The 19,405-nt window shown below is 37.1% G+C and overlaps 1 protein-coding gene across 3 annotated transcripts in view; it reads left to right on the top strand.

Annotated features, from left to right (window-relative positions):
* Nucleotides 1-19,405, top strand: part of BABAM2 (BRISC and BRCA1 A complex member 2) — a 167,242-nt gene that overhangs the window by 133,197 nt on the left and 14,640 nt on the right. For 2 of the 3 annotated variants that reach the window (XM_086869998.1, XM_086870009.1), the window contains exon 11: nucleotides 10,857-11,010. The exons of the other annotated variant lie outside the window; for it this stretch is intronic. In XM_086869998.1, coding sequence (XP_086726124.1) covers nucleotides 10,857-11,010 — 154 coding nt within the window. The remainder of the gene's footprint in view (nucleotides 1-10,856; nucleotides 11,011-19,405) is intronic. 3 annotated transcript variants of the gene reach the window in all.

Here is a 19,405-nt window from a genome sequence, read left to right as displayed (position 1 = left end):
AGAACTCTGAAGCAACCTGTGTTTGGGCTTTTCAGAGATTAATTTTTATCTTGCAAGATATTTAGTTTATCAGCACTAAGGAGATGGACAGAAGTTGGACCAGCTTACAGTAGCAAATGAAACACTGCTTGTGTTAGTGGTTGTTTAAGATTTCTTGAAAAGGACAAACATTAAACTAAAAAGAATTTGTTTCACTGAACAGTATTTTAGGGGGTGGAGAATGTTGAAGGCTGCTAGCATTTATATTTCCAGTTTGTTTGGGATCATCTCAGTAAGGGTGAAGTTGGTTGGGAACATTTGCTGCAAGTGACCTTGGCTGACTGTAATGGATTTCAGTTTCTGTGTGGATAATGCCACTGACCCAGGAGTTCCAAACTGCTGGTCATGTAAAAGCTCGAGTTTAATTGATGATCATTCTTGCTTTGGGAATGCCAGCTTAAGTAGCTTTTTGTCCACCCTTTAACTTGTTTGTGCAGTTAGGTGATTGTCTCTAGTAGAGGATAGATCAGAAACAGCATCCATCCAGAATAAACATCCCAGCAAGAAGAAAGTTTTGAAAAAGAAGTGACAAGCAACCAAGGGACCTAAAGCATTACCTGTGAGTGTCAGTCTTTGGGTGGACACGTGCTTCTGGATTCAGGGTTTTTTGGTGGACGTTACCAAGACCAGCTTCTGATGCATTCTTGTTTGGATATTGCTGTCCACACACATTTGTGAGTCTTTTCAAGAAAAGTTACGGAAAAAAAACCCTTGTCTGCCTGACCCATGTTGTAAAAAATAAAGGACAAGTAGTGAGTGGAATATTTACATTAGATTGTTTCTGTGAGCTTTTATCTCATGAGGTGTTTTAACTTTCTTATATAGTGCTGTTATTTTATTCTTCTCATTGTACCTTAAATGAAAATTGGAATTTATGACTCTGAAAACTAAAGAAGGTAAAAAGAGAACATGGCTGTGTGAATAACAAGGTGATATCTGGTCCTGTCAGGAAAGCAGGATAGTTCAGTAGAAATGCCAAGCACAACAAAATAAATGTTTCAGAAGTCTAGAATGAGAAGTTCAATGCTGATCAAAACAATATGTAATTAATTAATTAATTAATTAATAAGATAATTAATAAAATAATTAATAAAGTAATAAATAAGGCTGTTATTTCATTCTTAAATGAGAAACTGTAGATTAACGAAACCCCAGTGATGTAAAAGTGGCTAGAAAAAATAAAATTTGGATCTTATGCTTGGGAATAAGCATAGAAGTGTCTTTCTTTTGGTAGTCTTCTCCTCTGACTCAGTACTTCTAGTTTGTTCCATGTATTTCTTTGAATCTGGTCTTTGAGAGTTTCTGAAAGCATGGTCTGCCTATAGCAAAATACACCCTGAACTGAAGGGGTTTCTTCAAACTTTGTATGTTGTTTCAGTCACTCAAAGCAAAGCATTCTCTGGGACATCTCCAGCATAGTGAAGTGTGTCTTGCTTACTGAAGTCAGTGAAAACTGCAGATATACTGCAGTGCTGTGGATCAGGCAGCGTGATGGAAAAGTAGCCTGAGTCATAGGCACACGGTTCTGCACTAAACTAAGCATGGGCTTAGACAGGGGCTAATCACAGGACTGAATTGTAGCAAGTGGAAAATTAATGAGTCTTTTGCTGATCATTTTCATCCATGGTGTATTTTTCTCCTGTATTTCTAGGGGATACTGCCAAGTTTGATTTAGTTTTAAATTTTTATTGAAAGCTGGTAATTTTATTTTTGACATTAATAGTATTTAAAACATTTTGTTCCTTTGATTCCACCTTGGCTATTTACTTGTATCTTAGCCAAATGAGATTTTTTTTAATACAGGTATTTATAATGGATGCAGGTGAATCTGAAAAGTGGTTTTCTTTTCCTCTTTTTCTGTTTCTCTAGATTCATTTTGTTTTCATGTCACTCAGTATAAGCTTGTTTTAGTTTCCTATTTTTAACTGGAGGAAAATGGGGAACAGACAGCAGACAGCTTATAAAACTTGGTATCCACTCAATTTTTGAAAAGAAATAATTAGGTCACAAAAAGTAATTGACAGGGGGCAGGGTGTGGTGCTTATTCTTCTTATTCCATGTCTGGTTTGTGTCTACATGGTTTGGTAACTCACAGAGAGTTTTCCTCTAAGATGAGAACTGCTTTAAAGGTGTGAAATACAGCAAGTTCAGAATTCCTCATTTCCATCCTTTCAAATAGAAAACAATTATCTTGTTTTCAGTCCAGAAAAGAGATGATGAGTAGGGATTTCATGGATAGTATTAGTATTATTCATAGTAATAGTTCAATACCAGGCAATGCTTTTAGAAAAGAAACTGGATGATACACAACACCATAGGATTATTAGAGATATGAAGTTGGAAATAAGAAGCTGCATCATGATAAGAATCATTTTCTGAATCATTTTTCTGTCTCTTTCCTCCGTCTATGCAAAGACAATTACTTTGTCACCAAAATAATTTTTTTTAAGGATCTATATGTGATATAACAATAGCACACAAAGGCAAGTGCTGAATACTTTTTATGAAATAGATAAATATAATTCATTTTGGAATAATAAGGAATACACCTTGGTTTAGAGATTAAACTAGTCACAAAGATGCATAAATGTCAAAATAGGGGAAGGAGAGAGTGCTTAAGCTGCTTTTCTGTCTCCTTTGTCAGCAGTCCCCCTGCCCCATTCAGCAGCAGTCCCATCTTTTCCCTAGTCGTCCTTTTGCTGTTCCTGTAGGAGCTCATCTTGTTGTCCTTAACGTACCTTGGCAGATTCAATTCTAGGTCAGCTTTGACATTCCCAGTCCTGTCTCTGCATGCTCAGGGAGTGTCCATGTCTCCTGTGATTCCTTTTTACATTTGAGTTTTTTCAGGAGTTCCTTGCTTATTGATGTGGGCCTCCTGCTGCTACTGTTTGCCTTCCTGCTCACTAAGATAGACTGTTCTTGAGCTTGGAGAAAGTCATCATGAACCTATCTTCTCACCAAGACCATTATCTCATAGGAGTCTTCCATGGGAGGAGCACGATCACTGAACAGCCTGAAGTCTGCTCCCTGAAGCTGTTCCTGATGTTTGTCTTACATCATCCTCAAATGGCGATTCACAAAAAAAGCACCAAAAATGGCTGGTGGTCTACCCTTATAATCTTAATGAAATGTTGGTGAGAGAAGACAAAGTTTCTGCATATCTGCTTTTCAGATAAAAACATGGTTTAGAAGTCTTCCTGTTCAGTTGGAAAGTAACATAAAAGTTCTCAGTAATTAGCAGTGTATCTCTGCTCAGAAAGCAGAGGAGTATTTTTTTCAGTGCCTTTCAGAAAGGGCATGGCTTGCTTTTTACACGCATAACAACTGCAACAGTATTTAAGCTTCAAACAAATTCAGATGGAAAAGAGACAGCTTTTAGTCACTTCAATCTCATCAGCACTTGAAGAAGTTACTATAGAAACTGTAACAGCAGAAACAATAAAAGGAAATGAAAACAGAAGGAGGAGGAGGGAAGGAAGATCTTTGAGAATTTGAAGTGAAAATAAAACAAAATACAAGTAGCTGAAGCTGGTAGTAAGAAGCCATTTTCTTAACTAAGATAAATATGATTAAAGAAATTAGAGAAGGAAAAGACCTGTAAGGCCATTATGCCATTACTTTAGGGTCAATATAGGATTGTGAGATATTCCACAGGATATTTTTAGGAGATAGTCCAGTCTTGCTGTAGAAGTCCAGTAAGAGTATGACATAGGGAGGGTGGGAAATGGCACTCAAAAGAGAGAAGATGTTATAAAGCTGTTTTCAGAATAAGTTATAGTTCTTTAGCATGGTCTTGGACCACATAGCTGGAAGCTGCTTGAAGAATTATCTTGATCTGTTACTTAGTTCCTCTGTAAAACTAAGACAACAGTTAGATACTCTGTCTGTAGCAGGTGACTGTAACTTCATTCATTCAGAATATTTTTATCACATTTTTAAAAAATGCTGGTTTGTATGAAGAATGGAATACTTAAAAAAAAGTTACAGGTTATAATGAAGACATGGGATATTTTTACAACCATGTAACATGTCTGTGTTGAAAGAAAATCAAAACAATTGTAATCATAAATCTAGTTGCCACTGGTGCCTAGATTGTATTATAGTTCCCACTCTCATGGAAGGAGAACTACAACATGGATACAGAAATGTTGTGCAGTCCTCCTCAAATAAAAATGGGTTACATTATATTTAAAGAAACCCAAACAGACAAAACTAACTAACAAACCAAAACAAAGAAAGCTAAATAAACAAATCTACTCTGTATGTGTTGGAAAAGTTTAATCCATCACAATTCATTGTTTCCATTTTGCCTACAGTGGTTTGTCTTTTATTGTTTAGTACTGTATATTCTTTAAAATAAAACAGTTTTGGTTTTTCATTTACTTGTATTTCTATATATTAGAAATATATATTGTATTTGTTAGAAAGTATTTTGTACATAAATAATCTTACTCATTTACTACACAAGTGTTGACTTTGCCAGTGGGGTGAATATTTCCCATAGCAAGGGCAGACCTGTTATTTCAAAATCAGCTGTGATTACCAGCATACCCAGAATGCCATGAGCGTCTCAGCTAAAAGTCCACAAACAGCTTTTCCTTTTTTGAAATTTTGATTTCAAAATGGCATCTTCCTGCAAAGAACTTGTTTTTTCCAGAAGGGATGTTAGTCCTAATAATATTTAATAAATTCAAATTCCTGCGACTGAGATCTGTTGACCTAAAGTCCCACATTAATGCCATTGATATGTTATTTTTCATCCTTGCTTTCTCATTCCTGCAAGAATTAATCATCACACACCAAAGCAGGATAGCTGTGGCATTCAGTAATTCTTTGTGTGTTTTAAGCCAAGTTGCCCCTTTCATTTTTTGCCAGTAGAATGTAGGCCAAAGGCCTTCAGCACACACGAGTCCAAGAAAGATTTAGTAGGAAAAGTAGCCTGAAATCCTGTCCTGAGGAGCTTTGTGCTAGACACTTCAGCCTCCAAAATGCTTGTGGCTAAATCTATTCAGGTTTTCCATAGGAACCAGGATCAATATGATTCCTGAAAGGCCTTCTGCACTGGAATTTTTATGTAAAAACTGAGGAAAGCTCTTTTTCCTTGAAGTTAGGTAAAGATTTTTCACCCATTGTTCAGGCTGTCTGAATCAGCATTCTCATAGGAAACTCATGTCAAAAAATCTAGTAGAAATTTTCTTTTAAAATAGGGCGAGATGTGTAAGTGATACTATATAATATGGTATATGTATTGCCATCAAATTGCACTGTAAATTCACATGGGTCTCATCCGCATCATCACAGGAAAACTGCAGAGCTCTGAGTTCAAAGAACTTTTCAGTTTTAGGCTGTGCATTGAAATCGACTGTTTTTCCCAGCAGTGTGAGCTCAATTGCAAGTAAGGCAGAGAGAATGTGAAATTCAGTGAACCAAAAAAAGAACAGGCAGAAAGATGATGAATATGTACTAATAAGAGACAGAAATGCAGTTCTGAAGCCTGGAATATGTGTTTCCTGTTTCCATTACTTACTTCATCAGAAGTACTTGAGTGCAGAGGCAGTCTCTCACCAAAGCTGGATGATAAGTGAGGAGTGAGTCAGGGAATTTTGGGAAGAGAACAGCTAGTATCAGGCTAAGATTCTTCAGTGTTCTCTGGAAATTTTAGTTTGGCATATCCTTCTTGGTTTTCTGGTGAAATAATTTAAACAAAACCTCTGGTATGTCTAGTAATCATTGATTCTGAAGCATACGCTATGGTAGCCAGCACTGGAATGACTTGTGTTTGGCTATATAAAGTATTATCTACTAGTAAGTCTCAGAAGAATTGCATCCCTCAGGCTGGTACTTAGCATCACTAGGCAGGTTGACTGTTCTTTGCTTGTTCCTTCATTCTTGATCTGGAATCCCTAAAGAACCTCTCAGGAGTGTGCTGTGAAACACAAAATATTTTTAAATATTTTATGTTGCTAACATTCTTTGATGATTTGAATCATCACATTGAAAAGCTCATGCAGAAATGAACACATTCAATTGAAGCAAGACTTCAGTGTTGTACAGTAAATAAATGTAGAGGGAGAGAGTCTGTCATAGAAGCCAGAACAGTGTGTCTATTCATCATTCTGTGCGGCCTAGGACCATTTGGAACTGGAAACTCTACTGTGTTATCTTCTGTTTGAAGGCTGTTCCATAAAGCAAGTATAGATTGAACGAAGGTTCTGCAAGTCATGAAATCTTGTCAGAGTAAAAATCTCAGCAGTAAAATACCCAGATCACCCAGTGTTCATGTGTGCAAAACAAATTTCAGGTGCAATAAACTGCTGTGGAATCAAGCATCCGAAAGATTAGTAAGATAACCAGTATGGTAGCATCCAAGTATTGAAGTTATTAATTCAGTGAGTAAATGTTGGCTTTTGTGAAAACAAACATCTAGCTTCATCCAGTGCCATACAAAGGATAAACCTTTACCCTAGAACCAGGTAACTGGAAAATTTTTTACATCTTACCATCTGTGTGCTTTGAAATATATTAATGGTCACCATGCATTTCAAGGATGGTTTTCTTTTCCCATCTCTTTTCTCCAGTGCTTAAAAGTGGAAAGGAGGGCACTGTGGTAAACTTGCCCTTTTCTTCTAAGCCTTTTTTCCTTCAGAAAACCTGTAGCAGCATTGGTACATTGCTTTTTCTGAGGTATTCCTTCCACATTTCATATCTTGTTGAATGAGTTGTAAAATTAGATGCTAAAAGTACTATTTTGAAGTTAATAGGATAGTCAAAATCAATTCTGTTGTTGACATAAGCTTAACAAACCAGGTAACCTGTTCCAGGCCTCAGATTGCTGTTTTTTAAGATGAACAATTCAACCTCACAGATGCACTGCACAGTTTGCTAGTTATTAATAAACACAGATTTTGGCTTTAAGATAATTATGTTTTGCATGTGTGTACACATTAAATACTAAGTCAAGAAAAGCAAATTTGTGTGTTACTTCTAGATAGTTTCTTATGTTTCAAAAAGAGAGCAACTTCAACTATTTATAAACTGTAATTAAGTTTCTTTACAACATGACTCATTCTCAACAAGCACTTACTTTTCTTTTTCTCTTTTTCTTTTGCTTTCTTATGAACTGTGTGGGAAAATTAGGGTTCAATCAGTGAAGAATTTACTCAATGCTTAATTACCCATAAACAGCCCTCCAAGTTCTGCTCATGTAGAGCTTGCACAAAGACATGATTTTCCCCACACTATAGCTGTCTAAAAAATGATCTGTAAATTGTAATGTAGGAGAAAGCAGTGTTTTACTGGATTCTTTCTCCAGTCTGCTTCTTTGAGTTCCTCTTACATCAACAGTGTGATGCTTAGGAGAGCCAGAGTAAGAAATCATCCGATTTAAATTACTTCGAGCATAGAACTAAATTAGAAAGCTTTACTTTCCTGAGTGAGCTAATTGTTTAAATTTTCCAAAGGAAATGTTTCTATTTCTGCGAGAGAAGGGGTAAATGGGACTTCCTCTGACATAATTTTCATTTTAAATCTTGAGTTTGACAGCAGCATTTTTACCTTCATAACCAAATATTACTGCTTAACTGCATGACTTGTATAAGCTTGCTAGTTGAAGTGACTCACTTACGCAAATGAAGTTATTTTTAGGGAGATAATTTGCACTGTTTAGAAGAGTGAAAAAGGGAGAGAGAGTCCTACTAAGAGCTAGATCTCTCATTATAGTTTACAGAGCTCATGAACCCAGCATCCAAGCAAAAGATGACTAAGCAAGGGGTCTATTGGAACTTTCAGGAATTTACAGACATGAGTCATCTGCTTATTTTCTGCAGACATATTACCAGTGTACTTTGTGAGTCAGCTGTTATTTGGAAATAGTACTTGTATTCAACATGAATACATTTTTGTAGTTCTTAGGAAACTAGCATGACAAACCAACAAGCTTTTACAGTTTGCCTAGTTCAGTTGTTAGTTTAAAAAACTGATTTGTTGTTCTTAACTATGATGCTTTTTTTCATGGCAAAGTGTGAATGTTGTCTTGCATGTAATTACAGTAACACCTTTGTCACCTTAGATATTGCATGAAGGCAGATCTGATTTTGTATTAATGTACAGATTGAGAGTCAGACTGCCTACACATGACCAGGAAAAAAGAAAAATTTTCTTTAGCAATCCATGTTTGATTACGAGCAGAATTTGACCTTTCGTGTCCAACACACCTTGCCAGCATTAATTACCAGTGGTATTTGCTTATTTTTTTCATTCTGTGCACTAACAGTGTCAATGCATGAGCATCCACTGGGACGGAAGCAAGTTGTTGCCTTCCTTTCCTATTGCTGAAATAATAGCTGGCTACCTTGAGATATGTAGAACACTTTAAACTCAAGGCTATTTCCTGTTTACTGGCCTTTTAGGTGTGGTTGTGTTCCAGAATTAGGGACAAGTTTTTTCACTTGGTCTGGAGTCATCCACACCTTATATTAAGGAAACACTTGGTTTAGAAAACTGGAATTTTGGCGATTTTGGGTGAAGGGTATTATTATAAATCAAAGGCAGTTTAAATTTTTCAAAATCTACTTGCAGTTCAGGGTAATATTGCTGTTGTCCAGATGTAGGATACACAATTTTGAATCTAGTTTGATTATCTGATTTATGTGATCAGTTTTTAATGTAAGTAATTCCTGAAAATTCCTATATAGTTTTTGTTTAATAGAGCATGTTTTCGTGGTACCTTCTCATAACAAATGCAGGTGTCACTCTAGTGAGAGCGCTGCCTTGGATTATCCATTTTGAACAACATTTCTAGTGCTAGGTACTTTGTCCTAAGGGCTCACCTTTAGTTTTAAGTAACAGGGAAGAAAACTGTTGCTTCTTGTGTGTGTTGTGTAGATTGCAGTTTTGAAGGGGAAGTTAATGGAAGCTAGAAATTCCCAACTAAAAAGTCGAGTACAAGGACTAAACTATTATTAGAATGCTTTGCAAAAGTTTGTTATTCCCCTTCCATGGTGATAAAATACAAAAGTATACAGACTTGGTTTCTCTTAAGGAGTTGGTACTTAAGAATTAAAAAGATACACTAGCGAAACAGTTTAAGCACTCAGAGCTGTAGTATATTTATGAGATTAAAACAGAGAATCAGTCTTCTTGTTTCTTTACCCTTTTCCATGGTGGAGTCCTTCAGAGACTGAGGCACACATACCATTTGCGAGGGGAGGAGACAGCTTGCTTGCTGATAAATGGCCAAGTTACACCAATGTTTTTCAGGGTTGTTATTTAGTAATCATATTATAAAGAGGAATTCAACAGAGCAATCTTTGAATCTAACCTTTGTTAAAGCAGTGATATGACCTCAAATTAGCAGAACTCTGCCCATGTCATTACCATTTAAATATCTGCTGCAAGCTGCTTTGTGGGCTGAGTCACCCGGACTCTGGGAGTTGTCACGTGTGTCTCAGACACTGGGTCACAAACTGAGCAAGCACTGTCCTCCATGGGAGGCTTTGTTTTATTTTGGGACTATGGCTGAAATAGCACATTTGATTTCATTTGCTTCATGGCTACAAATGCTTTTACTTCTAGAACTTGGAGGGTAGTTTAGAGAAAAGGGAGATACAGTGTAGCTAATATACATCTGAGTATTTAGATGCAATTAGATAAATTGAAAAATGAAGGAACTAGCAGGATGGTAGCATGGAATCTGGAAAATAAAACCTGTCTTACATTGATTCCTCAGAATGTTAGCAGAGATTTCATAGGAAGTTCTGGAATCTCTGGAGGTATTCCAAATACAATTTCATTGCAGTGTTCTTGCACGGTACAGAATTCAAAAAATGTGATTTGGAAAATAGCAAAAAGTACAGTTTTAAGTGCTTTATAAATGAAGCCTACACCTTTAAAAGAAATTAATATTCTTTTGTTAAATTGGGTGTTAGATTAGACATTTCATATTAGTAATTCAAGTCTGTTGTCATAACTCAGTTTAACTACAGATTTCTGAAGCCTCCTGAAATAAGAAGTAGACCAAGAAAATACAAGCTAAAATTCTAACAATGAAAAAATTAAAACCTAGTTCTGACCATGAAAACATACAAAGTTTCTAACTGTATAGACTATTCTATTGTTCACCAGACCCAGCTGATCATGAGACAGTGATAAGCAAAGGGAACTAAGAGGTTCTGATTTATATTTTTAGTGGGATATTTTGGGTATTAATGACTTCGCAGTATGTTTTAGTTTTGTGGGTGTTTTCTTGTCTAGCAGATGACAGCAAGTTGAAATCTTTTCCAGCTCATATGACTGAATCTTTCTGTATTCTATATCAAATCATTTGACCACTTTAGGACACAGGCAGCTGTAAAATGAGGATGATAATGCTTTTGATGTCCATGAGGACACTAAAATATATTGGTTAAAGAAGATAAAGATAAATTGGGTTTTTTTAATGGAAAGCATAACAGAATGTATTTTGTGAATTTTTGAAAGCAAAAATTTCACTATAAAAGTTATTATTTTTTTAATAACTAAATAATTCTGGTGGAGATTTTATGATTAACATAGCAATACACTAGCTAAACTTTTTCAAAATCATATCAATCAATACAGTACTTTACAAAAGTGTTTTGGTAAAGCAAAGTGTCCCATATAGCAATAGCTTGGAATCATTACGTACAAGATATGCAGAAGGATGTTTTAGAACTAGCCATCAGTTTCTCCTTTTCTGACACCTTTAAACCAATAGAATGATCTGATACATTCCCAATAAGAAGAAAGGTAAAAATACACTGGTATATTTTTATAGTTCTTTTTTTCTTTCTGAATTGCAGTTGACCTACCCCTGTACTTTCCTCGAGATCAACCAACCCTAACATTTCAGTCCGTCTACCACTTCACTAACAGTGGCCAGCTGTACTCCCAGGCCCAGAAGAATTACCCATACAGCCCCCGATGGGATGGCAATGAAATGGCCAAGAGAGCAAAGTAAGTCAGATTTCTGTTTCCTGCTAAGCATTCCATTTGTTTCATGGTCTTTGGTGGGTAGAAATTTCATGGATATAGCTGTACATTTTCAGCATTACAAAAGCTGAACCTGTTCTTGTTCTCATATGTTCCTGGCATTTCTGTAGATGAGTGTAGACAGATACTTACTAATTATGCTTATTGCATAAGTTTAATAATTAGTGCCAGAGTACTGAACAAAAGAAGGCTCTTTCTGCTAGACTTTGTATGGCATGGAGTTGTGACAGTCTCTGCTCCAGAGAACTTCCAGTCTAAGTAGACAAGATAGCCCCCAGCAGTAGTAACCTGCATGGTAGCTGTCAGACAAGGTAACTCCCTGGGGTTATATAGGTGTTGAGGGGACCCTGAAGGGAAGCATGTCAGATGGAGAAAGCAATGAAGAAAAACCTGAAAGATCTGGAATTAAGCTGTAATGAAAAGACATGGAAGAACAAGAGGAGGTAGAACAAACCACCATCCCAGCATAGGATGCAGCCCTATCAGATCTTGAGAAGGCATGTCAGATCTTAAGAAAATTAACTGAAGATCTGAGTATTTCTTGCTTTACTGCTTTTTTGTTGGATGGAAACAGAGTATTGCTCTCTACTTCCTCTGCATTTTTTCTGTAGCCCTTACTTTGGGCTGAGGAGAGATCACTTCAGTCTGTGTTCCCCTTTAGATAATGATAACAGGGCAGCCTCACAGAGGTTCTGTTGCAAGGGCAAGCTGCCATAGGTAGTAGTGTCCCCAGAGCTATTGTCCTTGTCTCCTCATGAAGCAGAACAGATTTTACCTGAATAGGGAGATACAGACAGCAGGCTTGGTGTAGTGTTTTGGTTTTGCAAACTGTAAAAATGTTAGAAACAGCAAGAGATTTAAGCAGGCTGATTATAAGTTGTTCAGCATGTAAAAGCATCAAACTGCATAAATTACAAGGCGTATTGGGATGAACATTTTGAATGACAGTCAGAAGATTAAATTCAATCAGCAAACATGCATAAAGAAGAGTTGAAACAAAAATAGTTCAAGTTGAGTAAATCAAATGAGTGGCATGGTCAGAGACTGTAATTTGGAAATGATGGAAGCAAACAACAATTGTCTGATGCATTTGTAGATTTTTATACTAATTTGAATTCTGTGGAAACATCAAGTAACATTTGATTTGGGATTTTAACATACATTGTAATAAAAAAATTTTTGGTAGTATTTGGTTTTGCCACCATACCAATGTTTATAGGAGCACCATTTCTTGATCAACTATGATTTTTTTTGTGTGTATGGACTTTCTTCTTTCTTCTAGCAGGATATTATGAATATTTTGTTCATTAAAAAAAAAAAAAAAGAAAAATAAGAAGAACAATAACTGGAAGCATTACTGTGGCTTTTTATGACCATACTACAAAATGCATTTCTTCTGTAGCTGAAAGCTTATAAGTACCTATGCGCTGTCTGCCAAGTGCATTCGCTTATGAGTGGGTGTATACAAATGGACTTCTCTGCCCTGCACTTGAAATTTAGAAGTATTACAACAGTTCTCTTTAAAAGCACTAAATGTGTACACTTACTATCACATGTATGTTTGGTGAGGTTATTCACTCTTACGTTTGAGCCTCTGCATTTAAGTTTTACACTGGATACGTAATATGAGGAGGATGATGAGAAGTGGGGGAAGTCAGTGTGCTGAGATGTCTGAAATAGCAATCATTGAGCTGCAAAGAGACAGAGAAACTGCTCCAGTTAAAAGCGCTTCACTTGCAGGAACAGCTAGTGATTCCTGAGATACCATAAATAAATCTGTATCAAGAAAAGTATGATGTTATGATACATGTGAGCATATTTTAAGGAAGATTTTTAACACAATTCAGCATCTTATGTAAACAATGTTTAAAATATTTGCTAAGGCTTCTTAGAATAGGTTAGTGTGTTTCAACATAGCCATTAACTTCTTATTCTACTTTACTTTTACCATAGACATGTTATGGACCATGTATATGGGAATATGTGTTGGTATGTAGGAAAGCATTCCAATGAGACATATTAGTTCAAATAACACATGAAAACTTCCCAAATAAAAACAGAAAAAAAGAACCCCTGGTTAAATCAGAGACAACTTGTTTGTGTTTCTAAATACTGTCAATTAGGTTTTGCTTATCTATAGTCTTTTTTCCTCTGAGCAAAATGGTCTACCAGGTGCTCAGCATTCTTTAAGACAAAGCATCTCTGTTTATCTTTCTGGCCATTGCTCTAGGGCCACAGGATCTCCCACTTGATATTCCAGTATCTGACCAAGTTCTCCATCCTTCTTCTCAGACTTCAGGGGTCAGTGTATACTGTCTTCCTCACTGGGGCTAAAGACACCATCAGGGATAGCTTTTGCTTGCTCTTGCACCAACTGTAGAAGCATCATAAAGTTTGAAATGGCATCAGTCACAGATTTCGTCATCCTCAATTTTGGCAAGCCCTGCCTCTGTTTTCAGCAACTCAACACAGCTTGCTTATTCATGGACAGAGCTGTCATAAGTTCATTCCAAACGGACTTTGATTGTGTGCCCAGCCTTCTCCCAAGGTTGTTTTGGTGTGGGTTGTCAATTTTTTTTCAAGCAGGTAAGCCCATCCAGTTCCTTCAGTGCAGGGACTAAACTTGAAAGTCTTGGTATCCATGCTTATCTCTGTGGCCCTCAGCAGAAGTAGGCATCTCTTTTGAAGTTAGGACTTAACCCCTTGCTGTAGCCTTGAGACAGTCAGTAGTTATTATAGGCAAGAGCAAAATCAGTTCCCTAAAATGCATACATATAAAAGTAGATTGTATGCATTCACACCGAGAGACATATCACCTAAATCTAAAAGGCAAATTCTCATATCAGAGTATCAGTTTAGCTGGATCATTTTTACTCAGAGAGAAAAACTGCCCATGTTCTTGCTGAAGTTATTGTGCCAATTTATATCTGTCTGATAAAGTCCATGAAGTCAAGCCTCTTTTCTGTGTCCTCTTAGGCAGATTTCAAAATCAATGGGCTCCATTGCAGCCCACTGACTTAGAATCCTCACTGAGAGATAGCATCTGGTAACTGAAGCTTGCTATTGTCTTAGCCCAAGGGTTGCCCTCTGGCTTTATTTAATTCTGAAGGATGAATCAAGTCCTGATTTAATAATGTGATTTCAGTTGCCTCCAGATTGCTTGTTTCTCAGCTAACACAAAATTTTAACCTGTTCCTCCAGCTAGAAACAGGAAAACCATTAACATTAAAATTTTCTTACAAGCTGCTGAGATACCATTTCTTCTCAATTGGTATCTCAAGCTTTGCTTCTTGTAGGTCATTTATTTATATGTCTGTGGCCTCCTGCATAAGCAGCCTCTCCAAGAGCTGTGGTCCTAAAATACAATGTCAAGCCTAAGAAAATACAGTAAATTATGGAAAGTTAGCAGCCTTGTTTGTGAAGTACGTGTGAAGTAAAACATCTCTGTGCAGTTTCCATGGGAAAGCTTACTTGTCTTTTGCTTAACTAGGCATTCAAGCATACATAAATGGAGTCTTTAAAGAATGTGCTGACTTGAAGCCTGGGATTTTATGAAGGAACACTGTAAATAAAGCTTGTTTATTTATACAAATGAAATTCAGTTCTTAGATGCACTGGGGCCCAATTTCTGTCTGACCCAGTGCTGCTCTGTAGACTTAGATTATATTTCAGGGGAGAGCAAGTTAAAACTCAGTTTACTCTTTTATCCTACATAAATCCACCTACTCATCATTAAAAATAGCAGGAGCATGGAAAACTGATATCAAAATAAGAAGTTGTTCCAAGAGTTCACATTCCTTTTTCTTTCCAAGTTGGCTGACAAAACAGGTTTTTGAATGACAATGTTACCCCTGACCATTCATCGGTGTTTGTTGAATGTGGTGCAAATGTTATATATCTTTTAGGGCTTTTGGAGAGTGAAAGCTTCAAAGGGCTCAAGTGCTCTCAACTTTATATTGTCTATTGCTATGGCATGACGTCAAGTGCATCTTCAGATTATATGCAGGTGCATCTTGTGCAAGCCACAGCTGTGGCTTTGGCTTGTGCACAGTACAAGAGTGCCGTGGTTAGGAAATGTCATGCTGGTGAACTGGGCCATCGCATTTTCAGCCTCAGCGATACCTTTTCCTTGAGTATCAGCAAATTAGATGATGTGTATCATTTATAATTGAGGCCCCCACTGCAAGAAAGACCTTGAGGTACTGGAGCATGTCCAGAGAATGGCAGTGGAGCTGGTGAAGGGTCTGGAGCACAAGTGCTATGAGGCATAGCTGAGGGAGCTGGGGTGTCCAATCTGGAGAAAAGGAGGCTCAAGGGTGACCTTATCACTCTCTACAGCTGCCTGGAAGGAAGGTGTAGCCAGGCAGGGATCAGCCTCTTCTCCCATGTAACAAGTGATAGGACAAGAGGAAATGGGCACAAGTTGTACCAGGAGAGGTCTAGTTTGGATATTAAGAAAAATTTCTTCCCCGAAAGGGTTATCAAGCCACACTGCCCAGGGAGGTAATGAAGTGATCATCCCAACAGGGTGTGTGACTTCAAAGGTATGTGGATGTGGCACTTTGGGATATGGTTTAGTGGTGAGCTTGGCAGTGATGGGTTAATGGACTTGGTAAACTGACAGGTTTTTTCCAATCTTAACAGTTCTCTGATTCAATGATTACATTTACAGATTAAAGTATTGCATTTCTCAGTCTAATAAAAGGATATTTGAAAAGAAAAAGGGAGAGTTGTGTTGCTGTTTAGATATATCAGTTGTAGTATGTCAAAGACTTGCTGTCCTATTCAGTAAATTTTGCATGCCCTAATGAGTTTTTTTGTTATTTTTACATTAACCAGTTTCAATTCATCCATTTTTAATTATTATTCAGATTTCTTTCACATTTTAGTCAGAATATCTATTACTATCTTCCAAATTCTTTAAAAATAACAACTTTGACAATTTTCATGAAACTTCTGAGTTCCAGCTATGTTACCATTAATCTCACTACAAAATTTACATGTAAATGTTACATCCCTTTTTTATCTTCTCTTCTTCATAGGTTATAGTGTTTTAGATTTGTTAATTTGAGTTTCCCAGCCAACGTACTAAATAATATGGTGGGTTTGGCACTGGTGAAAATTACTAGTGTACTTATTTATTTCTTGTTGTGAGATATGGATTAGGAGAAGGGCAAAACAAGGCTCAAAACTTAAAAGGTATTAAGAAAACTTTATTAATGGGACTAAAAGAATAATAAGAATAAAACTTTCAGAACTTTTTTCCTCACCCTGCCTGACTTCTTTCTTAACTGACAACATAGAGACAAAACTTGGGATTTTAAATTAGTTATTAACTTCACAATAGTTTTTCATAAGTTCTTGTAGGGAGAGGAGCTTTTTCTTGCTATGCCATTTCTCTACAAGAAACAGTTTTTTTGTGGCCTTTTATTTCTATGAATAGCAGCTGCCCAGGAAAAAATCTGTAATCATGAAACTCTTCTTATTTTCACAGCCTTTTTACAGCTATGTTTATGGGCCATGTCAAATTATGGGGTGTTGTTTTAAGGGAGAGCTGTTTAAAAACAGAGTTTCTTTTTATTTATCTCTGCTATTATCTCTGGGACCAGAGGTCTTCTTCTTCTCTCCCTGGGGGCAAAGGGTCTTTATTACTCTCTCTTTCTCTTTGTTCAAACTTTTCATGGGATTACAGTTTCTTCAGTATTTATTTTGCTTCATCATGGATACTTCTGGTCACATGTACAGTTTGAACATTCCATCCCTTATACTTTCTCATTAATTAAAGGGGATATTTTAGTGTACCATAGTCCATCTCTGTGGCCTACTAAAAGAGCTTTCAGCTTCAATACTAGGCATCTCTTCATTCTCCTTCTGAGATTTGACTCATTTTTCACTGACTTTGGTGTCTTTATGTTGTCTTTTTACGTGTCGTCCCTTTTTTTTTCTCTTAGAGAGAATCATGGTCTGCAGGTCTCACCTGTGCACTGAAAGCATTAAATCTTGCCAGGCCTGCAGATGGTCATAGGCAGTGGCCGCTGCAGTCACAGTGTTGGACTTCAGGCCATGCTGGCCTCTGCCTGTCAGCCTCTGGGAGGGAGGGCTCAGCCTGGGGCTGTTGGTGTGGGCCGGGAGGGTTTAGTGTCAGCAAGGTGTCAGCAGCCATGGCCCGGCCCAGCCTGGGCCCAGGGCCCCCCGGCCTCCTGTCCCCTGCCCGGGAGCCGCTGGGGTTCGGCCCGGCCTCCCCCAGGCCACACAGGCTGCAGGGGAGTGGGGCCGGCCCCACCACAGCTCCAGGACCCTCCGAGGCCCGAACCAAAGAGAAAGAGTTCCCGGGCTTGTGGTTTTAAAAATGTGGATCTCACAGAGGCGGACCTAATTTCTAAATGGTTCTATTAGTTGTCTGTTCTCAGAACTAGCCAGCTATTGGTTTTTTCCAGGCACAGAGGAAGTTCTCAGCAGCTTCTTAAAGAAAAATAATTTCTATGGGTGGTTTCTTCCTTCTTAATAAATATCAATTAATGCAAAACAAGCACATAGGTGTAACTAAGGTAATATTTTTTTCTTTGATTGTATTTAAGTATTTTTTTGCTTATTAGTAAAAGTATCAAGTTGTATTTGCCTGTATTATGTGTTTTTCTTGCACATTGCTCATCTTCAATGAGCATTTTTCCAAAAACTAACTTATTTGCATTACATATACCCACCTCACAAAGGCTTTTGCATGACTGTCTTTGTCTCTGTTGTGTGTTATCTTAAACTTAAAATGAAATTCATAAAAATGAGAGTAAGGAACAGAAGTATAAAAGCCAGAGACATAATTATTCTCTAGGTGTGTGTGCTTGCATTCAGACATTTGCAAGGCTCAGAGGATTCTTTCTGAAGAAGAACACCAGCATAGGTACAGCTAAAGGCTGAGGTTGTGAGCTGGGTCGCTCGTTTAGCTCTGGTTTTTGATAGTTTTGCACCAGAAACCGAACAGAAGTGACTTCCTTCTCTGAAATCGAGTAAAGCTGACATTTTGTTGCCTCTGGTGGGCCGCTCTTCAGAACAGAAAAGGGGCAATACACTGTGACAACCATAACGAGAAAAGATGTGGCGACCCAGATGTGTGAAGCTTACAAAGTTGATTTGATTTTATAGATCATTAAATCAAAACTGATTTTCTGTAGGAGTGTCAGCTGATCAGAATTATATGGGAACAGTAGAAATTAAAATGGAGAAGGCTATGCTTTGTTAAAATACTTACTGATTGCACTTGTCCTTGTAGTGTGTTCTGCAGTTGATTTACCAGCAAAACTTAATAACAAAATTATTTTGATTGTAAGATATAACAAGTGAAGTAGATGACTGGTGAAGTAGATAGAACTTTTAATTAGAATTTTCCTAGTATGTTCCTTTATTTTTACATAGTTCTGCATACAGTACAGAATACGGTACATATATATGATAGTCACACTTTTTGGGTCACATTTTTCGGGTCACATTTTTCATGTGGTTTTCTTTAAATGTCTCTTTGGATAATTAAGTCTGACTCTTAAGTTATGGTATGTTAGTTTCTGACAGGTGCCTGCCAGGGATCTTCAGTGCTGTCGTGCATTATGTGGATTTCAGCCAAGACAGAAGGGCCTGGGTACTTGTTTCTGGTCACTTCTCATTAAAGCTTTGACTGTATGAAAGAAAAACAACTATTTAAAGATGAGAAGTATAGGTGCTATAGGAAGTTCATAGAAATAAAATCTGTTAGGCAATTAGTTTTTTTGTGATTTCATATAGATACTCTATATTGTGTGAACTATACATATGTGCATTTTGATATATAGTAAATATTCTTTCTGTAAAAAAAGTATTCTCATATATTGACAAGAGAAATGCACAGAAGAGATTGGAGAAGTTGGCATGGTATAAGTGTAATATAATAGCACTTTGCTGGAAGACAACTGCTTTGTAGGAATGAAAGGTTAGAATTTAATGTAGGTGGTTCTTGGATAACTGGGATAAGTGGCATTCTAGAAATACTGTGAAACACAGTCACTGTCTGATTTGGCTTTATTACTGAGTTCCATTATACATTTATGAAAGCTGCTAGTTCTATATTAGAGCATGAAATTACAGTTAGGAACTTACGCAAAAAAAGTCCTCCCTTTCTCAAGAGAAGATGGTAGATAGAAATACGTGGGTTTGGAAGGAGCTGAGATTTAATAGCCAAGATAAATACTGTTGCTTGATCAGTTACAAAATGAACAGCTAAATAAAAATAGTGACTCCATACTCTTGTCTTTTGAGTAATACTTGTAATTATTCCTTTTAGCTTGGTAAAACTCTGCATTCATTTAGCCCACTATCATGTCTGTATCAATAG

The sequence above is a fragment of the Cyanistes caeruleus genome, chromosome 2 (genome assembly GCF_971803275.1).
Source record: "Cyanistes caeruleus chromosome 2, bCyaCae1.hap1.1, whole genome shotgun sequence".
In the NCBI taxonomy this organism is placed as follows: Eukaryota; Metazoa; Chordata; class Aves; order Passeriformes; family Paridae; genus Cyanistes; species Cyanistes caeruleus.
Note: the sequence above shows the minus strand (reverse complement) of the source record. Positions and strands in the feature narration are given on the sequence as shown.